The 27,480-nt window shown below is 39.1% G+C and overlaps 2 protein-coding genes across 2 annotated transcripts in view; one reads left to right on the forward strand and one right to left on the reverse strand.

Moving 5' to 3' along the window:
• The window catches only part of LOC109414177 (uncharacterized), a gene marked incomplete at its 3' end in the record, with an annotated part of 195,054 nt that extends 168,262 nt beyond the window's left edge, over positions 1-26,792 (reverse strand). The window contains 1 exon segment of the mRNA XM_062859543.1: positions 25,426-26,792.
• LOC109414198 (uncharacterized) lies at positions 3,030-25,903 on the forward strand. The gene is made up of 2 exons (XM_062857150.1): positions 3,030-4,047; positions 25,830-25,903. Exons 1-2 carry the CDS (start codon positions 3,030-3,032, stop codon positions 25,901-25,903), a joined length of 1,092 nt encoding a protein of 363 aa, XP_062713134.1.
• Positions 26,793-27,480: the final 688 nt, after the last annotated feature.

Here is a 27,480-nt window from a genome sequence, read left to right on the forward strand (position 1 = left end):
TTACATAAATTTCTAACTTTAGAGTCCGATAACTTTTCAACCGTTTGACCAATTTCATGTTCTTTAACTTGCTTTTGTAGATATTTCTGTTGTCTATCTTTGTCCCAATTAAACTATGCGTCAAAGTAGTCATTTTTATGATACTTTTCATCAAAAACTGCTAAAACATGCCTTAAAACTTGTCTTTTTATGCAAAACCGACTACTTCGACGTATAGTTTATTTGGGACAAAGATAGACAGCAGAAATATGTATCTACAAAAGCAAGCTAAAAAAATTGAAATTGGTCAAACGGTTGAGAAGTTATCGGATTCTAACATTAGAATTTTTTGTAAAAAAAAAGAAAATAATAACTTAAATCTTGAAAAACTCATCTTTTGCGTGACTTTGAAAAAAAAAAAGTTCTACGTGTTTATTCTAAATTTAATTTGTGAGAGATTCATAAAAAAAGTTTGAAAATCGGTTGAAAATAGAATAAGTTATTGCAGTTGAATTGAAAACACCTTTTTATTACTCGACAATTCAATTTTGAGGCGATTGCGCCACCTCTAAATCTCAATATTTTTGGCTCAAACTCAGAGGTTTCTCTATTTTTGTTATTTGAATTGTTACAGTTAAGGTCCTTTACCTTATGAGAGAGGCTCTAGCTGATAGATTAAACGAGCGCTACTCAAACCTTTGCTCAATATATAGGAGCAGTGGAACTCTTCCATACTGCTATTCATCATGAGTCAGAAGTGAGATCAGTCACGAAATCCAATAGGACCAAATTATTAATACTATTATTAGAATCAGATTACTGAATTGGATTAATTTGATTGAGGAAATACTGAAAGAATAATCTGCCATTGAAGAAAATTGAAATTGTAGACCTAGACAAAGTAGAAAGAGCTAGAAGGTATTAACGGAACTCCAGATTTAAACGGTCAAATTGAACACCCATTGTAAAAATACACACACTTGGCATACTCCCTCTACACACACGAACCTGGATCGCGGAATGATGGGAAAATGGGAAAAATGGGAAAAACGGAATCAAGAAAGGGAAATAAAAGGACATTTTGGGAAGAATAGGATTGAGCAGGTCTGCTACCGGTCCGAAGCCATCTTGAGGTTCTTTCCCACGCCAACCGCCAAAGTGGTAACCTCGCAGTCTTAAGCATAAAGCAAAGTTTTGTTAGAAAACTATAGTAGACGAGGAGTTTAAGAAGTGGAAAGATTGTTAACTAGAAGGAGAATCAGGTATGGATACAATGTCTGGAGCCGGTAGCAGATTCCATTAACCCTCATCCTACATTTCGCGGACAGGACCCATTCGGATTATTTTGTGAAATCCAATTGGATTATTTGTACAGTCCTCCGCCTTCTGGAGAATCGCTGAGCATCAGCCCTCTGGAACACGCGTTCCCGTCCCGCCTAGGTAGAGCCCGGGCAAGTCAACCGAAGGAGTGACCGGACGACCCTCTGGCCCCTCACATCCCTCGGCCTGCAAATCTCCCGAGCTTGTGAGTCCGGTGACATAGAGCTCATCCCTGGTCGCTCGTGATTGAGAGACCCTTTAGAGGAACGATCCACCGATTGTCCGAATAAATAATAGTGTAGAGTAGGAGACCGTGTTTTTTTCTTTCTTGATCAGCGTTTCTGAAGAGAGTCTTAAGGGTAACAGAATTCAGAAGAGCTTATGAATTCTAGGTCTCAAGAACTTTTGAAAAATATGCCGCAGCCTTATGGCCAGCTATTGCACCTACTCACGATCTAGAGCTTACAAACCTCAAAACAAATTGCACCAGCGCATCGGATCTTCTATTTTTTAGAACATTACATGTAAGCAAGAACAAAATTAAAATTAATTGTAAGAGGTTCCCTTCTTGAGATTTGTACATTTAAAGTTCTGAAAAAAAAAAATCCCTGGATAGAATTCTTAAAGAATCTATGCTTCTGAAGAGATATCTGGAAAACTTCCTGGAAGCCTCTAAGAAGAAATTTCTGAAGAATTCCATGTAGGATTTTCTATAATAAGATGCAAAGTATTTCTGAAAAAAAGGTAAATAAATTCATGGAAGATTCGCTGAAGCAATTCATACAAATATTTTTAAAAGTTTTATTTGGGAATCTTCTGAAGCAATCTTGAACATAACAAAGCAATCTGTGGAAGTTTTCCTAAAGTAATCCCTTGAAAATGGATCGTTAGATAATCTTCAAAAGAGAATTTTCGGAGAAATATCTTTATTCATTTAAAAGGATATTTTTTGAAGAATTCGTGGAAGAATTTCTAAAGGATTTTTGAAAGCATTGCTTTGAAATCCCCGGAAGAGTTTGTAAACCAATCTATAAAAGATCTTCTTAAAGAAGGCCTGAAAAACGTTTGAATACGTATCTGCAGCAGCTTAAGAAGGAATCATTGGAGAAATTTTGATAAAATAGGGGAGCTTCTAAAGAAATGCATACATGTTTTTTTATGGAATCCTTAGTAAATGATAAATTCTCTAGAGGATTTTCCATGGCTATTACTGTCACAATTTCTGGTGGAAGCTTCGGTAAAATTTCCAAATAAGTCCCTGCAGACATTTTCAGTTGTTCAGTGTAGCCATAATAGGGTGGTTCGGCAAAGTGTGACGACCCGTACATACAAGGAGGAAAAAGGGGTTGAAAATGAACAAACCAGCTAACACGAAGTGAAGTCGTAAATGATGTAGAATAAGATGCTACGATGGAGGCCATATGCGTACACGCATCCATTTAACCGCGTGTAAAGTGTACGCATATTGCCTCTACTTTATAATCCAATTCAACAACATATGCGATCGTGTGTAAGCTGAGAAATTTTTCGTGACGTAATTTATGGACGCTCCCTAATATGATTGTCGCTGCCTCGAGTCGCACATCGAGAATTTACCTACCGAATTAGCGGCAGTTGTTACTAATACAAGTCGTATAGGTAGAATTTTTCGTGCATGCTCTGCTATATTATTTTTGCAAATTTGATGCCAGTCAGTCTAGTCAAGTCAGTCGGAACAGCAATATTCCAACATGGATCTTCCCAGTTTGTACCAGTTGAGCGTAAAGACGTTCGTCAGAAATCTGAAGCACAACAGCAAGTCGCGAGCGCCGATCAGCGAGTTGCATGACCTGCCTCCCAATGTACTGTGCACCGTCTTCGAAGAGATGTCATCCCACTCATCGCTCACTGAAATCACTCATCGCGAATTATCGGATCCGGTTCTGTACATGAGAGTGTTTTCGCTCAACTACACAGCTCGTAAGTCTTTGGAGAAGAGTGTCTGCAACGTGAGTCGAAATGGAGTTTGTGCCCTCTCTGAGATGGCTCGAAATTGGTGCAAAATTATGAGCGATGAGGAAAAACGGAAACGTTATCCATCGCTCGCAACGAATTTCCGAGGTGCTCTGGAACTCGGCACTTATCTACACGATGCAGGATTGGCACAGCTGAGTGCAGAAGTACTCTACATCGCACGCCGAATGATACCGCAAGATAATAATGGTTTGAAGATTGAATGTGTTAGAAGCATTCTAAGAGCCGAAGTAAGCGCTCTGTACAAAATGAAAGCTGAAGAGACCTGCCGCACTCTTTTGACAATGGTTGACGACACCACAGATGACGAAGTTCGCATCAAAGTGTTTCTAGAGGTGACAAAACATCATTTTAAAGCTTGTCGGTACTCGGAAATGAATCGTTGGATTCAGAAGGCGCAGGAGTTCATCACCGAAACGACGCCACCTGAAATTGTCATCGAATGCCAGCAACTAAACGCACTCCACCTGTTCCATTCCAAAATGATTCTGGACGCCTATTCCATCTTCAAGCAGGCTATTGATCGCACTCGAGAAATTTTCGGGCACCACCATCGACGGTACGCCGAAACTTTGTATACCTTCGGAGCAACTTTGGTGAAGAATAGATACTGCTACGGCTTTCAAATGTTGCTGTATGGCATTCAAATGCTAATAGAAGTGCTCATAATCTTCACCACGCTGTACGGAGAGCGAACGCCGCATGCCAATGACATCTATCGCTATTTAGCGCTCGGTTTCAATCGTCTAGTTAAATCCCTGGGAAGAATGTATCGAAGTTGCAATCGTCTCCTAAACACGGTTTTGGTAGCACAACTAGTTATGAACCATCATGGTGTGTCCAGCCATTTCGTCGCAGTTGCGACTCTGATTATTCAAAGTACACCGTGTGAACTCATGTTAGCGATTGGTAATAGTGATTTTTCTTCTGCTGAGGAGATTAAAGAAATTTGCTCTAAAATGAGTAAAAAATTGGATGTCAGTGAGCCTACAACAATGTGACGTCAGTGAGTGCATATCATTCCAGCTTTTTATACTAGGGATAATGAGCCGAACAGGTCCCAACGACTCGAAGAACCGCCCAGAACGATTTCCCAATGAAAATAATCAGGAATCCATCCAAAGCAACGTAAAATATAATAAAGTTTAATATAAAATACACGTGTTCATATTTTTATTGTAAGATCATCCTAAGAGCTTTCCGAATTTCATTTCGCAACCGCACAAGCACTTGCAGGCACGCTTTGATTATTCTACGGAAAGCGAAGTGACAACAGCCTGGAGGATTGCGATCACTTTCCCATGAAGACATATTTGTCGCCAATAGTACCACCAAGTAAGCATTTTTATTCGGGTATCGTTGACGTATCAACGTTGCAGACGGCTACCATGCCAACGAAGAGAACCCATAGCAGCGATCGCAGCAAGCGACGATTCGAATTCAAATCAGTGAAAATTTTCCACCTACGAGAACGCGTGCGATTGAACTCTTGAACTGAAAAATCAAATTTAATAGTAAAATTACTGTAAATCTTGTCCTAAATTAGTGAATAAATCTTAAATTATTGTTAACATTAGTGTGTTGTTTTTCAATACAACATAGGTGATTAAGTGACTAGCGCAGTTACCGGGAGAAAAGCAGGGAATTCTGCAGGAAAGCTTTCATAATTGTTGTTGGTCCATCAGTCAATCCTGTAATCGTATTTTCTCTGGCAGGTTGCCCTATGTTCGCAGCTTCAGTAGCTTACATGGCTTGTGTTTTGTCCTTTCTAATCCTAATGGGGCACACCGATTTGGGTTTCAATACAAGACCATCTACATTTTGTTGTCAATGTTCGGAGACGACGGGTTCGATTCCCGTTCCGGTCGGGAACTTTTCTCGCCTCTCCTGGGAATAGTGGATCATTGTACTTGCTTCACAATATACTGATTGACAGGCAAAGAAAACTAACTTGAAGATGCATGCCAAGTTCCAGTGGGAACGTAGAGCCACAAAAAAGAAGAAGCTAATTGAACAACCCAAGTAACATCTTCTTCTTCTTCTTAATGGCTCTACGTCCCCACTGGGACTTGGCCTGCCTCGCTTCACTTAGTGTTCTTTGAGCACTTCCACAGTTATTAATTGAAGGGCTATCTTTGCCTGCCATTGCATGAGAATTTGTACATTGTGAGGCAAGTACAATGATACTCTATGCCCAGGGAATCGAGAAAACTTTCCCGACCGGAACGGGAATCGAACCCGCCGTCTCCGGATTGACGATCCATAGCCTTAACCACTAGGCTAACTGGAGACCCAAGTAACATGTTTTAGTCAAAAATACATAGGAGGGGTTCTGTAAACCATCATAAAACCAAAACAAAAAGAATAATGATTTGTGACGGTTGTCAAAACTTCTGCAAGAAAATTTGTGCACAAAATGTTACTTGGGAAGTATGTCTCTGCCAATTGGGATTCCAGAATATATCTGCATTTCGCGATATTTTGATGTATTTTGAACTATACCGCTGCTGGATGTTCTGGAGCACTAGCGTGCACAGGGTTCTTGCTTAGGGGGGGCACCATAATAATGGTGCAATATATGTATGATCATGGTGCAAAATAGAATTATGATGTTACACGCAATATGGTGGTGGTGCTAACATCGCTAAGTACTTCATAATGGGATTCTGGAGAAAGCTTCGGATGGTGATGATTTCAAGGCATTACGAAACTTTGATATAAAGTCATTATCTCGACTCTTATAAAATTTTATAAACGTTTCAAATACAATGGAGAATATCGAGAAAATTATCAATTATAGAAAAAAAAAATATTGTCGTTGTGAAAGAATTTTGATCCTGGACAATTAGTGATGCTAGAATTGGAGTTGCAACTAGTGATTTCTTCCAGGAATTCCTCCACGGATTCCTACAGAAAATCCTAAAGGAATTTCTTCCAAAACTCTTCCAGGAATACCTCCAGGAATTTCTTTAGATTTTTTTTTCAGAAATTTCTTCAGGAGTTTCCTTTAGGAATTCCTCGAGGAGTTCTTTCAGACATTTGCTCAGGAAGCCTCATATATTTCTCCAGAAATTACTCAAATAAATCCTCCAGGAATTCCTCCAGTAAATACTCCTAAAATTCCTCCAGAGATCCCTCCTGACACTTTTCTAGGAAAAATCCTGAATGTCTGCCTTCAGAATTTCCCCAATATTTCCTCCACGGATGCCTCCATAACATGCTAAAGGAATTTCTCACGGAATTCTTCCAGGTATTCCTCAAGAAATTTCTCCAAGGATTCTTCCATGGATTCCTCCAGGAAATTATCAAACAATTTCATCAGGAATTCCTCCAGGGATCCACCCATGAATTTTTTTCAGAAATTCCACAAAAAATCCTCCAGAAATTCCACCAGGAATTCTTTTAGAAATTTGTCGAGAAAGAACTCCTGAAATTCCTCCAGCAACTCCTCTAGGAATTTCTGCCTGAGTTCCCCAAGAATGTCTCCCGGAACCCTTCCAAGAATTTCTCGAGGAATTCCACATGAAATTTGTCCAGGAAATCCTCCACGGATTCCTGCAGGAATTTCTTCAGGATTTTTTCCAGCAATTTATCCAAGAATTCATGCAGGATTTCATTCATAAATTACTTCAGAAATTCCTCAAAAAAATTGTCCAGGTATTCCTCAGAATTTGTTCGAGTAGTTCTTTCAGACATTCATCCAGAAATTTCTCCGAGATGCCTCTAGGGATTTCTCCCCGAAATTCATCCATGAACTCCACCAGAAAATCCTAAAGTAATTTCACCCGAAACTCTTCCAGGAATTCCTCCAGGAGTTCCTCGAATGATTCCGCGAGAAATTCCACCAGGGAATCCTCCACGGAATCCCCTAGGAATTTCTCCAGGATTTTTTCCTGAAATTTCTTCCGGAATTCCTCCAGGGATGCAATAATGAATGTCTTCAGAAATTCCTCCAGATATTCCTTCAGAAATTCCTCGAGAAGTTTCTTCAGACATTCCTCCATTAATTTTCCAGGAAGCCTCATATATTTCACCAGAAATTCCTCAAATAATTCCTCTGGTAAATACTCCAATAATTTCTCCAGAGAATACTCTTGAAATTTTCTTTTAGGAATGACTGTCAGAATTCCTACAATTTTTCTCCTAGGGATTTCTCTAAGAATTGATCCTCGATCCTGATCATTCCTCCAGATAATCCTAGATGAATTTTTAACGGAACTCTTCCAGGAATTCCTCGAAAAATTCCCCCATGGATTCCTCCAGGAAATTCTCAAGGCATTTCTTCAGAAATTCCTCCGAGGATTCATCCATGAATTTCTTCAGAAATTCCGCAAAAATTCCTCCGGGAATTCTTTCAGAAATTTCTTAAGGAAGAGCGCCAGAAATTCCACCAGGAACTCCTCCAGGGATTCCTCTAAAAAATCATCCGGAAATTTTCACCAAAACTACAGGGATTTCTCCTTGCATTCCTCAAAGAATTCCTCCAGAACTTTTTCTTGGAGTTTCTCAAGGAGTTCCTGCAGGGATCCGTTAAAAAATCTCTTCAGAAATTCTTTTAAAAAATCCTGCAGAAATTCCTCCAGAAATTCCTTCAGAAATTTCTCGAGGAGTTCCTTCAGAAATTTCTCCATGAAGCCTCATATATTTCTAAAGAATTTCCCCAAATAATTCCTCCAGGAATTCCTCCAGTAAATACTCCAGAAATTTCTTCAGAATTACCTCCAGGAACTCCTCCAGAATCACCTCCAGGAATTCCTCCAGAGATTCCTCATGAAATTTCTTGTAGAGAAAATCCTCTAGGAATGTCTGCCAGAATTTCTTCAATATTCCTCCAGGGATTCTTCAAGGAATTGCTCTACAGATTCCTCCAGAAAATCCTAAAGGAATTTCTACCGGAACTCTTCCAGGATTTTCTCCTGGAATTTCTCGAGCAATTCTTCAATGGATTCCTCCAGGAAATTCTCAAGGACTTCTTCAGGGATTCATTCCTTCAACGATTTATTCATGAATTTCTTTAAAAATTCATCCAGAAATACCTCCAGGAATTTCTCCAGAAAATTCCTTCCAAGAATTCCTTCAAGGATACCTCCATGGATTCCTCCAGGAATTTCTCAAGGATTTTTTTTTCCAGGAACTCCTTCAGAAATTTCTTCCTCCATGGATTCCAACAGAAATTTCTCAAGGCATTCACCCAGGGATTTATCCAGGAAATACTTCACGGAATCCTCCACATAATCCTCAATCAATTTGTCCCAGAACTCTTCTAAGAATTCCTCCAGGAATACTTCCATGGAATCCTCATGAAATACCCCCAGGGATTGCTGCCGGAATTCTTACAGAAAATTCTCTAAGAATTTCTGCCAGAATTCCTCCAATATTGTCTCCAGGGGTTCTTCCAGCAATTCCTCGACTAATTCCTCCAGAACATTCTGAAAGAATTTTTCCCGGATCTTTTCCGGGAATTTCTCTAGGAATTTCTCCAGAGATTTCTCCATGGATTCCTCTGAAATTTCTTCGGGAATTCATCCATGAGTTTCTTCAGAAATTGCTAAAAAAATCCTTTATTAATTCCTTGAGGAGCTCCTCTAGACATTCCTCCAGGAAGCTTTAAATATTTGTCCAGAAATGTCTTAAAGAATTCATCCAGGATTTTCTAGTTATTCCTCTAAGAATTCATAAATGAATTCCTCCAAAAAATTCTGGAGGAATTTATCCAGAAATACCTCCCGGAATGCAAACATGGATTCTTCCAGAAATTTCTCCAGAGATTCCTGAAGAAAATCATCCAGGAACTTCTCCAGGAATTCCTATAGGAATGTTTCGCAAAAAATACCTCAAAGAATTCCTTCGGGAATTCCTCCAGGAATTCCTCCATTCATTCCTTCAAAAATGTCTTCAGTAATTCCATCTTGAATTTGTACAGGGATTCCTCCAGGATTTTCATCAAGGATACCTTAAGGAATTCCTGCTCGGATTTCTCCAGAAAAACCTGAAGAAATTTCTCCCGGAACTCTTCCAGGAATTCCTCGAGAATTTTTTCCAGGGATTTCTACAGAATTTTCATATTTGGAATTTTTCCAGGAATCTCTCCAGAAATTTGTCCTGGGACAACTTTAAAAAAAATTCCTTAGTTTTTGCTCCAGAAAATCCTCAAAAAAAATCTTCATGGATACCCCCAAGAATTCCTCTAGGTATTCCTCCAAGAGTTTATCCACGGATTTCTCCAGAAAAAAACTTCTCCTGGAACTGTTCCTCTAGGAATTCTTCGAAGAATTTCTCCAGGGATTCCTCCATGAATTTCGCCAGGAATTCCATCAATGAATTTCTTCAGATATTCCTCAAAAATCTCTCTAGGAAATCTTTCAGAAATTGCTCGAGGGGTTCCTTAAATCATTCCTCCAGGAAGCCGCAAATATTTTTCCAGATTTTTTTCAAAAAATTCCTTCAGGAAATCCTGCAGATCTTTTTCCAGGAATTCCTTCACTTTTCAGGAATTTCTCCAGAACAATCTTTAAGGATTCTTCCAGAAATTTCTCTATGAATTCTCCAGGGATTCATCCTTGAATTCCTTCACAGATTCCTTTAGGAATCCCTCCTAGGATTACAGCAGAGATTTTTCCCGGAACTTTTCTGGGTATTTCTCTAGGAATTCCTTTAGGGATTTCTCCATGGATTCCTCCAGGAATTTCTTCGGGAATTCATCCAGGAGTCCATCCACGAGTTTCTTCAGAAATTACTCAAAAAAATCCTTCACAAATTCCTCGAAGAGTTCCTCTAGAAATTCCTCCAGGAAGCCTTAAATATTTGTCCAGAAATTCCTTAAAGAATTCATCCAGGAATTTCTCTAGATATTCCACCAAAAAAATCTACAGGAATTTATCCAGAAATACCTCCCGGAATGCAAACATGGATTCCTCCAGGAATTTCTCCAAAGATTCCTGAAGAAAATCTTCCAGGAATGTTTCTCAAAAAATTCCTCAAAGAATTCTTTCGGAAATTGCTCCAGGAATTCCTCCATTATTACTTCTAAAATTCCTTCGTTAATTTCATCTTGAATACCTCCGGGAATTTCTACAGAGATTCCTCCAGGAATTTCTGCAAGGACTCCTATAGGAATTCCTGCTCGGATTTCTCCAGAAAATCCTGAAGAAATTTCTCCCGGAACTCTTCCAGGAATTCATCGTCAAATTTCTCCAGGGATTTCTACAGACATTTTTTTCAGGATTTTTTTTCTGGAATTTTTCAAGGAATCTCCAGAAATTTCTCCTGGGGCAACTATAAAAATTTCTCTTTTAATTGCTCCAGAAAATCATCTAAATAATTCTTCATGGATTCCTCCAAGAATTCCTCTAGGTATTCCTTCAAATTCTTGAATCCATGAATTCCTCCAGAAAAAAACTTCTCCTGGAACTGTTCCAGGAATTCCTCGAAAAATTTCTTCAGGTATTCCTCCATAGATTTCGCCAGGAATTTCTCCAGGAATTTCATCAGGAATTCCTCCAGGGATTCTTCAATGAATTTCTTCAGATATTCCTCAAAAATCCCTCTAGGAATTCTTTTGCTCGAGGAGTTCGTTTAATCCTTCCAGGAAGCCGCAAATATTTTTCCAGAAATTTTTCAAATAATTTCTTCAGGAAATCCTCCAGAAATTCTTCCAGGAATTCCTACATTTTTTAGGAATTTCTCCAGAAAAACCTCTAGGGATTCTTGCAGAAGTAGTAATTAGTAGTAATTCTCCAGGGATTCATCCTTGAATTCCTTTACGACTTCCTTCAGGAATTCCTCCTAGGATTACAGCAGGGATTTTTCCAGGAATTTTTCAAAGCTTTCTCTAGAATTTCCTCTATGAATGTCTCCAGGGATTCAGCCAAGTACTCCTCCTGAAAATCCTCCAGAAATTCTTCCAATAATTATAATTCTTGAAAGAATGCCTCCAGAAATTCCTCCAAGAAATTTTTCACGGATTCTTCCAAAAATTCCTTCAGGAATGCCTCCACTGATTCCTCCAGAAATTGCTCCACAAATCCCTCCAGAGATTTCTCCAGTAATTTCTGCAAGGATTCGTCATTGAATTCCTAGAGTAATTCTTCCACAAGTTCATGCAGGAATTTTTCCAAAAATCCTTCAGGAATTCCTCCAGCAATTCATCCTGGAATTCCTCCATGGATTCTTTGATGGATTCCTTCATGGATTCCTTCTGTGACCCCTCCGGTGTTTCATCCTGTAATTCCTTCACGTATTCCTTCAGAAATTCCTTCAGAAATTCATCAGGGATTTCACCAGGAATTTCTCATAGCTTCCTCCAGGAATTCTTAGAAACTCCTCCAAATGTCGCTCCAGAAATTTCCTCACGGATTCCTGCAGAAATTCCTCCGGACATTCTTCCAGAAGTTCCTCCAGGCATTCTTCCAAGGATTCCTTCAGGAATGCCTTCAGAGATTCCTCCAGAAATTCTTCCAGAAATTCCTTCAGGGTTTCTTCCAGGAATGCCTCCAGAGTTTACTCTAGAAAATCTTCCAGGGGTTCGTCAATGAGCCCTTGCTGGAACTCTTCGAGAAATTTGTCCAAAAGTTTTTCGAAATATTTCTCCACAAATTCCTCTATGAATTCTTTCACGAATTCCTCTACGGATTCCCCCAGCCAATTCTTCAAGGATTCCTTTAGGAATGCCTCCAGAGAATTCCTTTCAATAATTTTTCCAGCAATTCCTTTAGTAGCTCCTCCTGCAAATTCTACAGGAATTTCTTGACTCCTCTTCCAGTTTTTGAGAGCTTTTTTCAAGATTTTTTTCAAGCACTTCTTTAGTAATGTCTTCAGGGATTCCTCCAGAAAGTCCTTCAAGGATTCCCCCTGAAATTTCTCCAGGGATTTCTCCTAGAATGCCTCCACGAATTACTCCAGATATTTCTCGAGCTGGTAAAGTGATTCTGAAAATGATCCACGGAATGCTATTTTGATGCGCGAATCACAAAATGGTATATAAAATTCAATTGTGGATGATACAATGAACACCAAGAAGGTGTATAGAATTTTAAAAAGGTGTGTGATGTGAGTATGGTTCATTATATACCTTAATGGTCAAGGGAACGTCGAGATAATGCATGCGTGGCAAGTAATTGCAATTTGATTTATAGAATGCTAAGATAAAACATGAGATTTGGAGATGGTGTAAACATAAAAATGTTGGTGCTGCGTGAACATTAAATTGCGTGCGGCAATTAAGGTGCATGATGTCACCGTAGTGTATAGGATCTTCTGATAACACTGAGTTCATTGGTATGGTGCATTGAATGCTGATATGGAGCATGCCATTCAAAGATGGTGCTTGATGTCAGTATGAAGCATTAGAGTTGACATCGTACAAGAAATGCTATTTCGATGTACGAAACTACATACAATAATAATGGTGCAATAGATGCCTAGATGATATAGTGAACGCCACGATTACGCATTAAATGCTTTAGTAATGCATGAAATTTAACGATGGTGCCTTATTTCGCAATTAGATACATAGTTGATTCAAAGATGGTGCGAGAGATGTTGTCTAGATGATTCTGTGAACATCATGGTGGTGCATGATGTCTGTATGGTGCATTAGCTTCACCATGATTCTGTTATACTCGTCATGTTTCATATTAAGGTGCACTTGCAATTCGTGCAAAGGTGCAGGAAACTCAATGTGGCACAGAAATCAACATGTTCCAGGTACGTGGAATACTATTTTGTATGCAAAATGCCAAAATGGTGCATCAAATTCAAATGTAAACCACATCATAATGGTGCATAAGATACCTAGATGGTATAATGAATGCCAAAATGGTGCATGGAAGGCTTGGAAGAAGGCGTATGATGCTTGTGAGCTACATTAGTTGTCTCCGTTACTCAAAGATTATCAACATGTTGCATGGTTAGGTGCACGAATGGCAAAAATGGTGCATAGAATACAAAATAAAAATATTTTATGTGATGCTTACAACATAATGGTGCATCAGATGCCTAGATGATATAATAAACGCTGAAATGGTGCATGAAATTTAATGATGGTGCATATCAGTATGATGCATTAGATTCCTAGTTGATTCAAAGATAGTGCATGAGATCAGCATAATGCGTGGATACCTAGATCATTCTGTGGATGCTTTGAACAAGGTACATGATGTTAGTGTGCTGTATTAGTTGTCACCGTCATTCAGCGACACTCGACATTGTGTATGGCTAGGTGCACGAATTGCAAAAATGGTGCTTGGAATTCAATGTAGTGCCGAAGTCACCATGGTTCACGTACATGGATTACAGTTTTGGAAAACGAAATGCCAAAATGGTGCATGTTATTCGAATATGGTGCTCACATCACTGATTAGTTAAAAGATGGTTCGTGAGATTAGCCTAAAAATGATTGTGAGAACATCACGGTTGTGCATGAGACACTAAGAAATTGTATGTATCAGGGGTGCATTTGTTGCCACCATGATTCAATGATTCTCAACATTGGGTGGTAAAATCTAAAATTAAGAATTGCAAAAATGATGCATAGAATTTAATGTGGTGCGGAAGTCAACATGGATCAGGTACATGGAATACAATTGGGTGTATGATATGGCAAAATGGAGCTTATTAAATTCAAATGCGAATTAAATGCTTAGATGACGCGTGAGATGGTGCTTAGATATTTATGTGATCATCATGGTGGTACATGGAATGCAAAGGAGCTACATGATGTTTGTATGGTGCATTAGTTTTACCATGATTCAATTATACTCAACAAATTCCATATGTAGGTGCACGAATTGCAAACATGGTGCGGGAAACTCAATGCGGCACAGAAATCAACATAGTCCAGGTACAAGGAATGCTATTTTGTATGCGAAATGCCAAAATGGTGCATCAAATTCACTTGTGAACCACATCATAATGGTGCATAAGTTGCCTAGATGATATAGTGAATGCCAAAATGGTGGTTGGAAAGCTTCGAATAAGGTGCATGATACTAGATGATGCATTAGTAGTCACCGTTTTTCAAAGCTTATGCTTAGGTGCACGAATTGGAAAAATGGTGCATAGCATACAAAAAAAATGTATTTTGTGTGATGCTCACGGCATTCCAGTGCTTTAGATGCCTAGATAATATGATAAACGTTGAAATGGTGCTTGAAGAGCTGTGATGGTGCATGAAATTTCATGATGGTGCATATCTGTATGAGGTATTAGATATCTAACTGATAAAAAGACATTTCATGCGATCATCATAATGCGTGGATACCTAGATCATTCTGTGGACATCATGATGGTGCATTGAAAGTATTGAAGAAGGTGCATGATGTTAGTGTGCTGTATTAATCGTCACTGTTATTCAGTGATACTCGTTATTTTGTATGGCTAGGTGCACGAATTGCAAAAATGATGCTCAGAATTCAATGTGGTGCCGAAGTCACCATGGTTCACGTACATGGAATACAGTTTTGGAATACAAAATGCCAAAATGGTGCATGTTTTTCAAATGTGGTGCTGACATCACTGATTAGTTAGAAGATGGTGCGTGAGTTTAGCCTAGATGATTTTGAGAACATCATGGTTGTGCGTGCATGAGATACTAAGAAATTGTATGTGTCAATGGTGCACCATAGCTCAATGATTCTCAACATTGCGTGGTAAGGTGCAAGAATTGCAAAAATGGTGCATAGATTTTTTTATAGAAGGGGGGGGCAAGTGCCCCCCCCTTGCCCCCCCCCCTGTGCACGCTAGTGTTCTGGAGACGCAAATGGAAGTCAACAGTTTTGTCTCTAGAGCACCGGAATTTGTACAATTTGGCAAGTTCGTTTCTGCAAATTGTATTGAAACTCCGGTGTCTGAACGTTGACCAAACGTATCTTGTGGCCTTTACCGTACCATTAATAACTCCAAACTTCCTGTGAGTTCTACCTGCTCAAATGCTAATCTGCCCTAAATTAAGCAAAGCATTTAATCAGCCATATATTGGGCTAAAACCTGCATTTGGGCTGCACTTGAGGCGCATTTTCATTTGATGGCCTGCTATAAAGGCGCATTTTAACTGCTTATTGATTACATGGGTAGCCCCAAATCTCTGGGCTTTGGTAACGAACGAGCAACGGTCGAAGACTGTACCAACTACGAATTTGTGCGACTTGCTTAATGCTTATATAAGACTGATGTACTGCTTATTCAAAGGGTTAGTGGTTACTGGAGCCTCGTAGCCGTGAGATTAAGGTCACCAAGCTTCTAATCGCACCATGCTTATAGGGTGAGGGTTCGATTCCTGCTCCAGGCGATGAAACTTTTCGTGAGAAACGTTTCTTCTCCGCATCCACTGGTGCATGTTTCGTGTGTCCCGTGCCTAGTGCTAAGTTATATTCAGTCTGTACAGACGGTGTTCTCGTCTTTTTTTACTTTGATAAAAAAAAATTACCTATGGTCTCCGCCAATGTTAAAGCAACTCTTAAATTCCAATATTTAAATCCAACATTCACTTCAATTTGGTGTAAGAAGTAAATACTAATACAGCTTTAAATGCTATGAATGATTTCGCCACATCATTCGATCAAGTGTCCCATTGTATATTAATTATAAACAGTGACTGGCTATTCCCTAAGCTCAATTCTGCCTGATCAACAAGTGAGGATTCTTGAACTTTCTAAACAAATTGTAATTAATTGAGACAAATTAGCTTGTAGAAATGAAAAAAAAATAGTTATGATGATTTTTTCAGCACGAGTCGTACGTTTATCCAACGAGGCTTGCATTGCGTATGTTGCGTATTGTGCACTCGCGTCAACGACGATATAAAAACCAACACTAACCAACAGCCTACTTTTCTTCACTAAAACAAGGGCCCATGCAGGCTAGCACCTGGTTTTTCCTGATACATGTTTGTTCAGTTAGAAAAGTTTATACTGTACGGGTATTTTTTGCAATTACAAAAAAAAAACTATATGCAACTCGCTGCAAAACTCGATTTTTTCAGCACTCGTCGTATTTATCCAACTCGGCAAGCCTTGTTGGATAAACGTTTGACTCGTGCTGAAAAAGTCATCAACTTGTGGCATAAATAACTACTTTGTTTTTTTTTTTCATGTTATAGTTCCTGATTAAATTTCCTTAAATCTTCTAACTATGATTTCTCCAAGGCCCCCAGGAGAAACTGCCAGGACTTTTTAGAGAATAACTCCCAGGATGTTTTGCAGGAATTTTGTAAGGAATTCCTCCAAAAAAATCATACTAACAAATACCCCATCCGTGCTGGTTGTGGGGATGCAGAGTGCTCGCTAGTGTCTCTCTTGTAGCAACAACCATCACACTCTCACATTCCTTTCCCTTCCCAATTGATTGTAAGGACTTGGCTGGCACCGGTATTGATCCAAAAAGGTTTAAGCTACTTGAATTGCACTTTGATAGTAAATTAAGTGCCCCAGCCCATTATTCAGTTGGATATCAGTGCAATTCCATCCCATTAGAGATTTCCATTACTTAGGGATTATTTGGCGAAACTTCTGCAGAGATTTTTTTGAAGAACTTCTCAAGTCATCCAGGCATTTTTCGGTTTACCCATTAAGAAAATCATGTGAAATTTCTTCAGTAGTCCATGGGCGTAGTCAGAAGGGGCAGGGGGGGGCATGCCCCCACCCCCTGGCCACCACATTAATTTTTTTTTTAAATCGAGCCAACTCCAAGATTATCAATAAGGCCGATACAAATATTTATTTCACTTTTTGTCCCACCACTCTTTGGCTGGTCGAGGGGGGGATAAAAATAATAAAGCATTTAATCTAAAGAATATTAAAAACTCATCGGATTTGTTACAGAATTTTTAGCAAGACCCGATATTTTGATAAATATTTTTTCATCTGCCCCCTTAAAATGCCAAATCCTGCCAAAAAAAATTGAAGGGGGGCGGGGGGGTGTGAGACAAAAAGTCAAAATTAAATTTGTATCCGCCTTACTCAAAGTTCTAGAAAAAATATTTCAAAAAATAAACTATTCTAATAATTAAGGTTTTTATCCACAATTATCAAACCTTTTTAACTCGAGAACCACAGGCAATTTCACCAAATATTTCTCCAAGAGAACCAATTCAATCTTATCAAAGAATTGTACCAAATAACAGGCTTGGTTGAATGGCTTAATTTTGTAATGTTCATTCATGGAATGGTTGCGGTAGGTAAAAAGAAGGACTTTGTAGAACCATATGCTGCTACAACGTGGAGTTATGTGGCACTGCTACATGAATTTTCACCAGTACTCAATTCAAACAAACGTTATGCAAAATACCTGCGATTTCTTTACGAATTCTTTCGAGGACACCTTCACCTGATATTCCTTTGGGAATTTATCCTGGGATATCTATAGAGGTTCCTCCAGTGATTGTTCCAGTGCTTTTTCGAGGTTTCCCAAAGGAATGTCAACAGAAATTCTTTTAGGTATTTCTGCAAGTGTTCCTTCAGAGAGTATCTCAGTAAGAATATCTTCCAGAAACCCTTATAGGAAATTTAACCAGAGATTAGCTAAAAAATAATCCAGGAGTTCCTTAAAACATTGTACAAAACATTCTTTTAGGATTCCATCCAAAGATTCCAACAATAATTCGTCCAAAAATCAATGCAGCCATGGATTCCTTCATATTTTTTCCTACAGAAATTCTTCCAAAAATCTGTTAAGAAAGCTTTCCTGGGAATTCCAGAAGAATTCCTCGTGGGATTGCTTCCGGGATTCCTCATGGGATTTCTTGAGGAATTCTTCCAGGTTTTCCTTCAAGAATTCCTCCAGGGATTCACCCGGGAATTTCTTCTGTGTTTCTTTCAGGAACATCTCCAGGGATTATTTCAAAAAATCCTCCAAGGATTCCCCCAGGAACAGTTTTTAGAATTCTTTCAGAAGTTCCTCTTGGAATTCTTTCAGGAACTCGTCCAGCAATTATTCCAGTGCTTCCTCCAGAGACTGTTTATTAATTTCTTTAGAAATGACTCTAGGAATTGCCTCTGGGATTCCTCCTGAGTTTCTTCGGCAACTCCTGCAGGGATTCTTTCAGGAACTGTAGAAAACTGCTACAGGGATTACTCGAGAAGTTATTCGACGAACTCTTCTTAGAATTCCTTCAGGATTGCTTCAAGAATTCCATCTGCAATTTCTTCCGGAATTCTTCCTGAGATTCCTCCACAAATTTCTGCAGAGATTCCTCCAGAAATTATTCCAGAGATTCCTCTGGGAAATTCTGCAGAAAGTCCCTCAAAGATTCATCCAGGGATTCCCTCAGAAATGCCTCTAGATATTCCTCCAGAAATTCCTCCTGGAATTCTTCTAAAGATTCCTTCAGGAGTATTTCTAGAGATTCCTCCGATAATCCCTACAGGCGATCTTCTAGGATATCTTCCAGGGATCCCTCCATGTTTCTCTCCATGGATTCTGCAGGGCTTAACTCGGGAATTCCTTCTGTGATTGTTTCTGGAACAACTTATTTTAAAAATTCCTCCAAAGATTCTCACAGAAACTCTCCTTAGGCCTTCAGGATTCCCTCCTTGTATTCTTTAAGGAACTGCCTTCTGGAACTGTTTAGGGATTCCCTTAGGAATTGCTCTTGAATTTCCTTAGGGATTCCTCCGGGAGTTTCTTCGGGAACTCTTCTAAGGATTCCTCCAGATTTTTTTTCCAAGAATTCCAACTGCGAATTCTTCGAGAATTATTCCTGGTATTCCTCTACGAGTTCCTTAACAGATTCATCCACGAATTTATTTTGGAATTCCTCTAGGAATTTTTCTAGGGATTCCTCTGGGAATTCCTGCAGGGATTTATCTAAAAATTCATGCAGGAGTTCAGAGATTTATCCAGGAGATCCTCTGGAGATTCCATCAGGAATTCCTACAGGTATTCTTCTAGGATATTTTCCAGGGATCCCTCCAAGAATACCTACAAGAATTTTTTCAGAGATTCCTCCAAGAAATCCTTCCGGGTTTCCTCAATGCATTCCTTCAGGACATCTTCCAGGCATTCCTCCAGAGATTCCTCCAGTAATTGCTTCCGGGATTCTTCCAAGAATTACACTAAGAATTGCTTCAGAAATTTATCCAGGAAACCTTCAAGGAATTTTTTTTAGAGACTCCTACAGGGTTTCCTTCAAATATTTCTCCAGGAATTACATCAGTGAATCCTCCAAGAATTCCACCAGTAATTCTCCTAGGCATTCTTTCAGGAAATTTGCCAGGCATTCTTCCAGGGATTTCTCCTTGAATTCTTGCAGAGATTTCTCCAGGATTTTTTTTTCAGCGATTCCTCCAGGAATTCCACCAGATATTCCTCCAGGAATTGCTTCAGGAACTCCTCCAGGAGTTTCTCCTGGGATTGCTTCAGGAGATCTTCCTGGAATAGCTACAGAAACTCATGCAGGCATTACTCCAGGATTTCATCCCGGAATTTCTCCAGGGTCTTCTCGAAAAATTTCTCCAGAACTTCAGGGATTCCTCCAGGAATTTCACCAGGATTTTTTCAAGGAATTCCATCATAAATTATGTCAGCAATTCATGCAGGAATTTCTCCAGGAAATCTTTCAAAAATTTTTCCAGGCTTTTCTCTAGGAATACCTTTTAGATTTTTTTCAATTCTGCAATTCCTCCAAAATTTCTTCTACATTTTACTCCAAGAATTGCTGCAGGGATTCCTCTTGGAAATCCGCTAAAAATCTGCTAAAAATTCTTCAGGGATTTCTCTACAAATTTCTCCAAGGGTTCCCTCAGGGATTCTTTCAGAAATTCCTTCGAGGATTTCTCCAGTAATTCCTCCAGAAATTTCTCTAGAAATTCTCCCAGGAATTTCTCTTGGGATTTTTTTGAAATTTCTTCCAAAGTTCGTCCAGAAATTCATCCAGTAATTGTTGCAAGAATTCCTCCAAATATTTCTCCAACAATTCCCAAAAAGAGACCTCCAGGTATTCCTCCAGGCATTCATCCAGGATTTTATGCAGGAATTTCTCCAGGAACTGCTCCAGGAATAACCCCAAAAATTTCTTCAAGAATTCCTCCAGCAATTTCTCTAGGAATTGATCCAGGAATTGCTTCTAGACATCCTTCAGAAATTATGATAGCACTTTCTCCAGGATTTTTTTCCAGAAAATCTTTTGGGGATTTTGTCCCGACTCCTGAGATTACTTTATGAATTACTTCAGGGATTCCTCCAGGGCTTTCTCCACGAATTTATTCAGAGATTTTCCTCTCCAGAGGGATTCCTCTCCAGCAGATCCTCCAGCAGATCCTCCAGAAGTGCCTCTAAGGATTCTTCCAGCAATTACTCTAGGGATTTTTTTTTCAGAAATTCTTCCTGGAAATTTTGCAGGAATACCTTCAGGATTTTTTCAGGGATTCTTCTAGAGATTCCTCCAGGGGTTTCTTCACAAATTTCCAAGGATTCCTTCAGGAATTCCATCGAGGATTTCTCCAGGAATTCCTCCAGAAATTCCGCTAGAAATTCCTCCAGGATTTTCTCATAGGATTTTTTTCAGAAATAGAAAAATAATAGAAATCTCCCAGAATTCCTGTATAGATTTCTTTAGAAGTTTATCCAGTAATGCAGTAGGAAACCTCCAGGTATTCCTCCAGGCATTCTTCCAGGATTTTCTCCAGGAATTTCTCCAGGAACTCATCCAGGAAATTCTCCAGGAATAATCCCAAAAATTTCTACAGGAATTCCTCCAGCAAAATCTCTAGGAATTGATCCAGGAATTGCTCCTGGACATCAATCAGAAATTATGTTAGCAATTCCTCTAGCGATTCCTCCAGGCATATCTCCATGAATTTCTCCTAAGATTCCATCAGGAATTGCTTCAGGAATTCATCCAGAAATTTCTCCAGGGATTTCCTAAGGGATTCTTTCAGAAATTCCTTCAAAGATTCCTCCTGGAAATCCTCCAGAAGTTCTTCCAAGGATTCTTCCAGGAAATCCTCTGGGATTTCTTCAGAAATTCTTCCTGGAAGTTCTCCAATTTTTAAGGGATTCCCCAAGGTATTTCTCCTGGAATTTCACCACACATTTCTTCAAGGATTTCCCCCGGCATTCCTTCAGGAATTCCTTTCAGGATTTCTCCAGGGACTTCTCCAGAAATTCCGCTTGAAATTCCTCCAGGAATTTCTTAAGGGATTTTTTCAAAAATAGATAAATAACAAAAATGGAAACAGAAATCTCTCAAAATTCCTCTGGAGATTCCTCTAGAAATTCATTGAGTAACTTTTTCAAGAATTTCTCTAGAGATTACTCCAGCAATTCTCACAGGAATTTATTCAGGAATTTCACCAGGAACTTTTCCAGGAAATACCCAGGAGTTTCTTCAGGAATTCCTCCTGGAATTTCTCCAGGTATTGCTCCTGGACATCCTCCAGAAGCGATGTCAACAATTCCTCCAGGAATTTCTTCAAAAAATCCCCTAGGAATTTCTTTAGAGATTTTGCAGGAAATTCTGCAGGAATGCTTTCAGGAATCCTTCAGGAATTTCTCCAGAGATTCGTCCAGAAATTGCTTTAGGGATTTCTTTAAGGATTTCTCCACGAATTTCTCCAGGGATATTCCCAGAGATTTCTCCAGGGAATCCTCCAGAAATTCCTCCAAGCGTCCTTCCAGGAAATCCTGCTGGAATTTTTCAAAGGATTTTTCCAGAAATTTCTTGAGGGATTCCACCAGAAATACCATTAGGGATTTTTCCAAGAATTCCTCCAAGGATAACGTTTGAAATTTCTCTAAGATTTCCTCTATGAATTCCTCAAGAGATTTCTTCTGAGATTTTTCAAGGGATTTCTCCCAGGATTCCTCCAGAGTTTCCTCCAAGAAATCCTCCAGAAATTTATCTAGAATTGCTTCTAGGATTTTCTCATGAGATCTCTTCAGATATTTCTCTTGGTATTCCTCCCATAATTTATACAGGAATTCCACCAGCTAGACTTTCAGAAATTCTTCCAGGGATTCCTCTGGGAATTCCTCCAGCGACTCCTGTAGGAATTGCTCCAGGAATTCATCCAGGTGTTTCTTCAGGGATTTATCCAGGAAATCTTTCAGGGATTGCTCCAGGAATTCCTCAATTTCAAAAAACATTCGGAATCTTCAGAAACCTTCAATCATCTTTTCCGGGATGTACCCGAGAACTTCTCCAGGATTACCTGATGAATTTTTTGAGTTATTTTAAGAATTTTTGGAGGAATTCTTCCAACGAATAGTATTGTAAGATAATTTTAAAAGGACTTGTAAAGGAATTAGGAAATTCTAGGTTAGTCCACAAAAGAATTCGTTATTTCCAGAAGAGTTCGAATATAATTTCTTATAAATGTTCTGTAACATTATCAAACCAAAAACCCGAGCAAAAAAAATGCACGAGTAAATAAAAATCCTTAATCTTCCAGAAAGTAATCACCGCTACCAGCACTACGTTGATTTATGAAGATCAGGTGAGCTTTTTTTAACGTATTGTACAAGATACAACAGCGAGATTGCTGAAGGATTAAATAATGCTTTAGGAATATAATGTTATTATATTCAATTTCATCGTATTGCATTTAGTTATAAAACCTAGTAGGTACAAATTTGCTAAGGGTGCTTGACCCCCTCCCCTGACCGAAAAGCTGGCTACCCAAGTAACAATTCCATCGCTGATTGGTTTTGTTTGATTTTTATTAACGTTTTATTACAGCAATAATTAAAACTCACAGTTTTATGACTGCTTTTATGAAAACCAATAATAAAATGTTTTATAGTATACTTGAAGATATCCATAAAGACAGATTTTAAGAGTAAACAAAACTTTCCGATATGTAAACCTTCTGGCAATCATTATTACCGCAATAAAACTGTTAAAACTCTCAACAGATGGCGATCCGTTCGATTAGTAACGACATCTGTTGGTGGAAAAGCAGAAACTACGACACTGCTAGGTTTATTGCGGTCATCATAAAAGTAAACTTGCTTTCGTTTTATTTTCGCTGATTATGGTCGTCGCCATATTGAAGAATTAGCTTACGTGATGAAAAATAGTTAATTTTGCTTAAATTAGCAATGAATTGGTAGTTTGCAACCATTTGCATAACATGCTCACATAAATAAACTCTCTCTGCTGAGTTTTCTTGTGATTCGGGATAGTTTTACTAAATTCACAAATTGATTTATTTCATTCCAAGATGATAATATTCACTATTTTCGCATTAATTTTATGATTCTGCAACCCCAATATTCACGGTAAATTCGAATGCGAGCCAACCAGCACAATAACTACTAAAATACTTTGAAATAATCGCTTTCTACTTACGAATGATGTATCCTCCTGAACTTTACGTGCCATCGAAGAAGCTTCTCTGCATCTTGAGCTGTCATAGTTTTTGTTGAAAAAAAAACAACAATCGAGAATGGGAAATATTTCAACTAGGTTTTAAAACGGGTTTATTGCTACGCTTAATGCGGTTTGCAAAACCGCTCCGAAAGTGGTCCACTTACCCGGAAGATACTCTTAAAGAGGTTATCAAGAGGTTCTGATGTATGATTCAATTTTATTGCAAGTTCTATAAAATTGGTCATGAAAATCTCTTGTAGAGCCGAACAAAACTTTAAATGTTACTTGGGTACGCCTTTGCGAGTAGTCTTCAGTTAGCCTAGTGTAGTGGTTAAGGATATGGATCGCCAATCCGGAGACGGCAGGTTCGATTCCCGTACCGGTCGAGAAAATTTTCTCGGCTCCCTGGGCATAGTGTATTATTGTATTTGCCACAAAATGTACAATAGTGTGGGTCATCGGAACCGATTTCTCAGATCAAAGCTTTTTTGGTTCCGTTTCGGCTCCTGAGTATCTGTGCAAAATTTCAGCACGATCGGTTGCGACTACACTTTGCGCATTGCAATTGAAATTTGTATGGGATTTTGTATGGGGAAACATACTTTTTTTGCATTTTTGCCATAAGTTGAAAAAGTTTGTCCGAAACTTCTTAACCGATACTGTAAAATGATAGCCTCGGATGTTCTAAAAAACTTTGTTGAAGACCGCAAAGCGATCCGATGCTTGTGAAAATAGTTATAACCAACGAACCGCATGCATGTGTTTATGTTTTAACATGTAAAGGAATCAGAGTTTAAAATTTTCATTTTCAATGAGTGAAATTCAACGTGAAATTTGAAAATTCTCAACTGAGGGATCAAAATAAAATTCATTTTGGTGAATGAATTTTTCACCTATTCATTCATTTTTCTGTCACTGACAATTTTCACTGAGAAATATAACTAGACCGTAACTCCCGATTATACTTCCAATCACCTCAAAACTCGTGTATACTAGTTAATTAGAATATTAATTATCATCTCTATTCGTCCATTAAGTCGGATTGTGCGTCTGTTAACAGAAAATGGACATTTTACGACGCGCGAAAAAATAATCGTGACAGAGAATTGAATGAAAAAAGAGAGGCATTCAGCTGACAATGAATGTGGCCAAACGCGAATGAAAAAATTAGAATGTCAATCTTCACTTTCAATCTTCGATTTTTTACTCTCTGAAAGGAATAACAATAGCAACAAAATCAAGCTGTTTTGCCAAGTAATGCCAACGCTATAACTTGTTTCATAAGCATCAGATTACTTCGCGGTCTTCGACAAAGTTTTTCAGGACACCCTAGGCTATGTTTTCACTTTATCGGTTTCATGGTTTTAGAAAAGTTCGGGCTTGTTATGAGAGAAGTGCAAAAAAGTGTGTTTTCCCATGTAAAACCTCATACAAACTTCTAACGCGATGCGCAAAACGTAGACTTAACCGATCGTTCCCAAATTTTGCACACTTATTTGGGTCCTGAAATGAGATCAAAAAAGCTTTGATCTTATGAGATATCATTGAATTTTTCATTTTTTCCATATAAACGATGACCCACTCTAATGTACAAATTCATGCAATGGCAGGCAAAGAATACCCTTCAATTAATAACTGCGGAAGTGCTTTAAGAACACTAAGCTGAAGAGATGCAGGCAAAGTTCCAGTAGGAACGTAGAGCCATACAGAAGAAGAAGACAACCAAAAGAAAATCAAAACTGCCACGGATTAATATAAATTTATGAACGGTGTGAGCTTGAAAATTGAAAATGCAACGTAAAACTTACCTTCAATTAGGGTGCACAAAGTGCGAAGTAAAACACGCAGCGAAAGTTAATTTACCCAAAGAATATTACTTTCACCTTTCACGATAGGATGACTCTGGGTGTCCGGCAGCGAACAGACAGACGGGACCCAAGTTTGCCACTAATCCACTTTCAGTAGCATTAAAACTGTTTGCACAAATCCTATGCAAATTTGATTTTGCCCTGCGACTGAGAGCTAGTCGTCTCGCTTTCTTCTCTATAACCACCTCACTATACGTGTACACTTTTGTTTCACACACAAACGCACATGTTTACATTTTCTTCACCCCTGGCTAAGAAAATCGAATCGGCCTCCCGTTCGTGATCGTGCAAAATTCAAATCGCTCAATCACTCGACACAGTGGATCCTTTATTTCTACGCACAGCACGAGACATCAACACCAGTACCGACGACCGAACCGTTTGCTTCTTCAACTCCGATTGCTATCGCTTGTTCTAACCTGTTCTAACGACTCACTCGCGGTAAGTTTCAATTAGTTTCCGAACCACAGGAGGCTATGATTCCGTTTTTCGTTTGTTTGGTTTATTATCCGCTAGTGCCACCACTTTCCTTTCCTTTGGGGGTAATGTTTTGATTCCAGTGAAAATAATCAGCATCGCAGCAGGCGAACAACCAACGTGCTCTTTGTTCGATGATTGAGATTCTATTCTCATGTACTGTCGAAAGTTGACAATTCTATTCACCGGAAAATGTGAACGTCATGTCTTGCTCACATTTCATCTTGCGTAAAACACTTCACAGAATTGGTGGACAAAAGGTAATGCCCGTCCATATGAGTGATGATATTTGTTCGTTGAGGTTCCCCACTCACATGTGCGCTAGCTAACACATAAACGGCGATAAAAAGTGGAAATACCACAGGTTAAGCCACCGCAATCCGACGCGCCGAGATGGATATCGAATTTCCCAATTGTTTTCAAGCTTCGTTACGCACTCCGTCGGACGACCACCGACGACCGTCCCAACGTGAATATGTAGCCGGAATAGATCGGTCTCACCGGTCTCACCACTCACGTTCAAGTCCAAGTAGGCAAATGTGATTCAATTCCAAGAGGGCAAATTGAAATCCACGATTCATGTTCGCTTGCTTTCCCGCTTGCTACGAATTTTGGTCCACAGGTGTCCGAATGAGCCGGTCTCTTTGTCTCTATTTACCCCACACACACACTATGCACACTCACTAATCACACTCCCCGCGCCCGGTATCAATGGGGGGAGACTCCAGGCTGGCTGAATTGCGCGCTTGAAAGGGAAAACACGTTCGCATCGGGCCACTTTCCAAATCGGACTGAACACGGTGTGCTCCGTCCTGCGACGACGACAACAACAACGCCGAAGATGACGGTATCCCGACAGGAGTTGCCGCCATTGGAAGGTCCCTCGGTGCGAAAACAAATATGTTGAGGGAGGAAAAGCAACCCTCCGATCCGAATCGCGCCGTTTACAATGATGGGTTTCCTCCAGTTCAATGATGATGATGATGATGATGCACATGGTTTGGCGCGGAGAGCGAGAGAGGAAAACGTTGCAGCTGTAGTGCATGGAGAGAGGGACTTCTTTGAAAATTGCAGTTATAAGAGGGTGGTGAAAGCATTTTTATGAATGGAGGGATGTGAAGAGTGTCGTAAATTTGGATGAAATTGATGGCTTTCTAAGCAGACACGTCGCATGAATTCTAGAAACAAAAACTTTACCATAAGTATATTTCAGGCCAAACATTTTAATAGGTCCTATCTGCATTTGAGAGGCTCTCTTTGTTCACTTTCTCTTTCAATTATTGCAACGTAATAGTACACTTTTCAACTGTAAAATCAAAAGACGATTGTTTCGACCATCGTTCATGCAAGGAGACAATCATAAATACAAATAAACAGCTAAGATATTAACGAAAGAGAGGGAAACCAAAGAGAGCCTCTCTTCTGCAGATAGGACCTTTAGACATGTTTGGCCTGATTTATGTTAGAAAATGTGGATTTGTGCTGTTATTCTACAAATTACAGATTTTTTAAGAAATA

The sequence above is a fragment of the Aedes albopictus genome, chromosome 3 (assembly GCF_035046485.1).
Source record: "Aedes albopictus strain Foshan chromosome 3, AalbF5, whole genome shotgun sequence".
Taxonomy (NCBI): Eukaryota; Metazoa; Arthropoda; class Insecta; order Diptera; family Culicidae; genus Aedes; species Aedes albopictus.

Coding starts and splice junctions, on each gene's coding strand:
- LOC109414198 (XM_062857150.1), top strand. CDS start 3,030: ATGGATCTTCCCAGTTTGTACCAGTTGAGCGTAAAGACGTTCGTCAGA. Junction 4,048..25,829: donor CTATCGCTATTTAGCGCTCG/GTTTCAATCGTC, acceptor TTCTACGCACAG/CACGAGACATCAACACCAGT.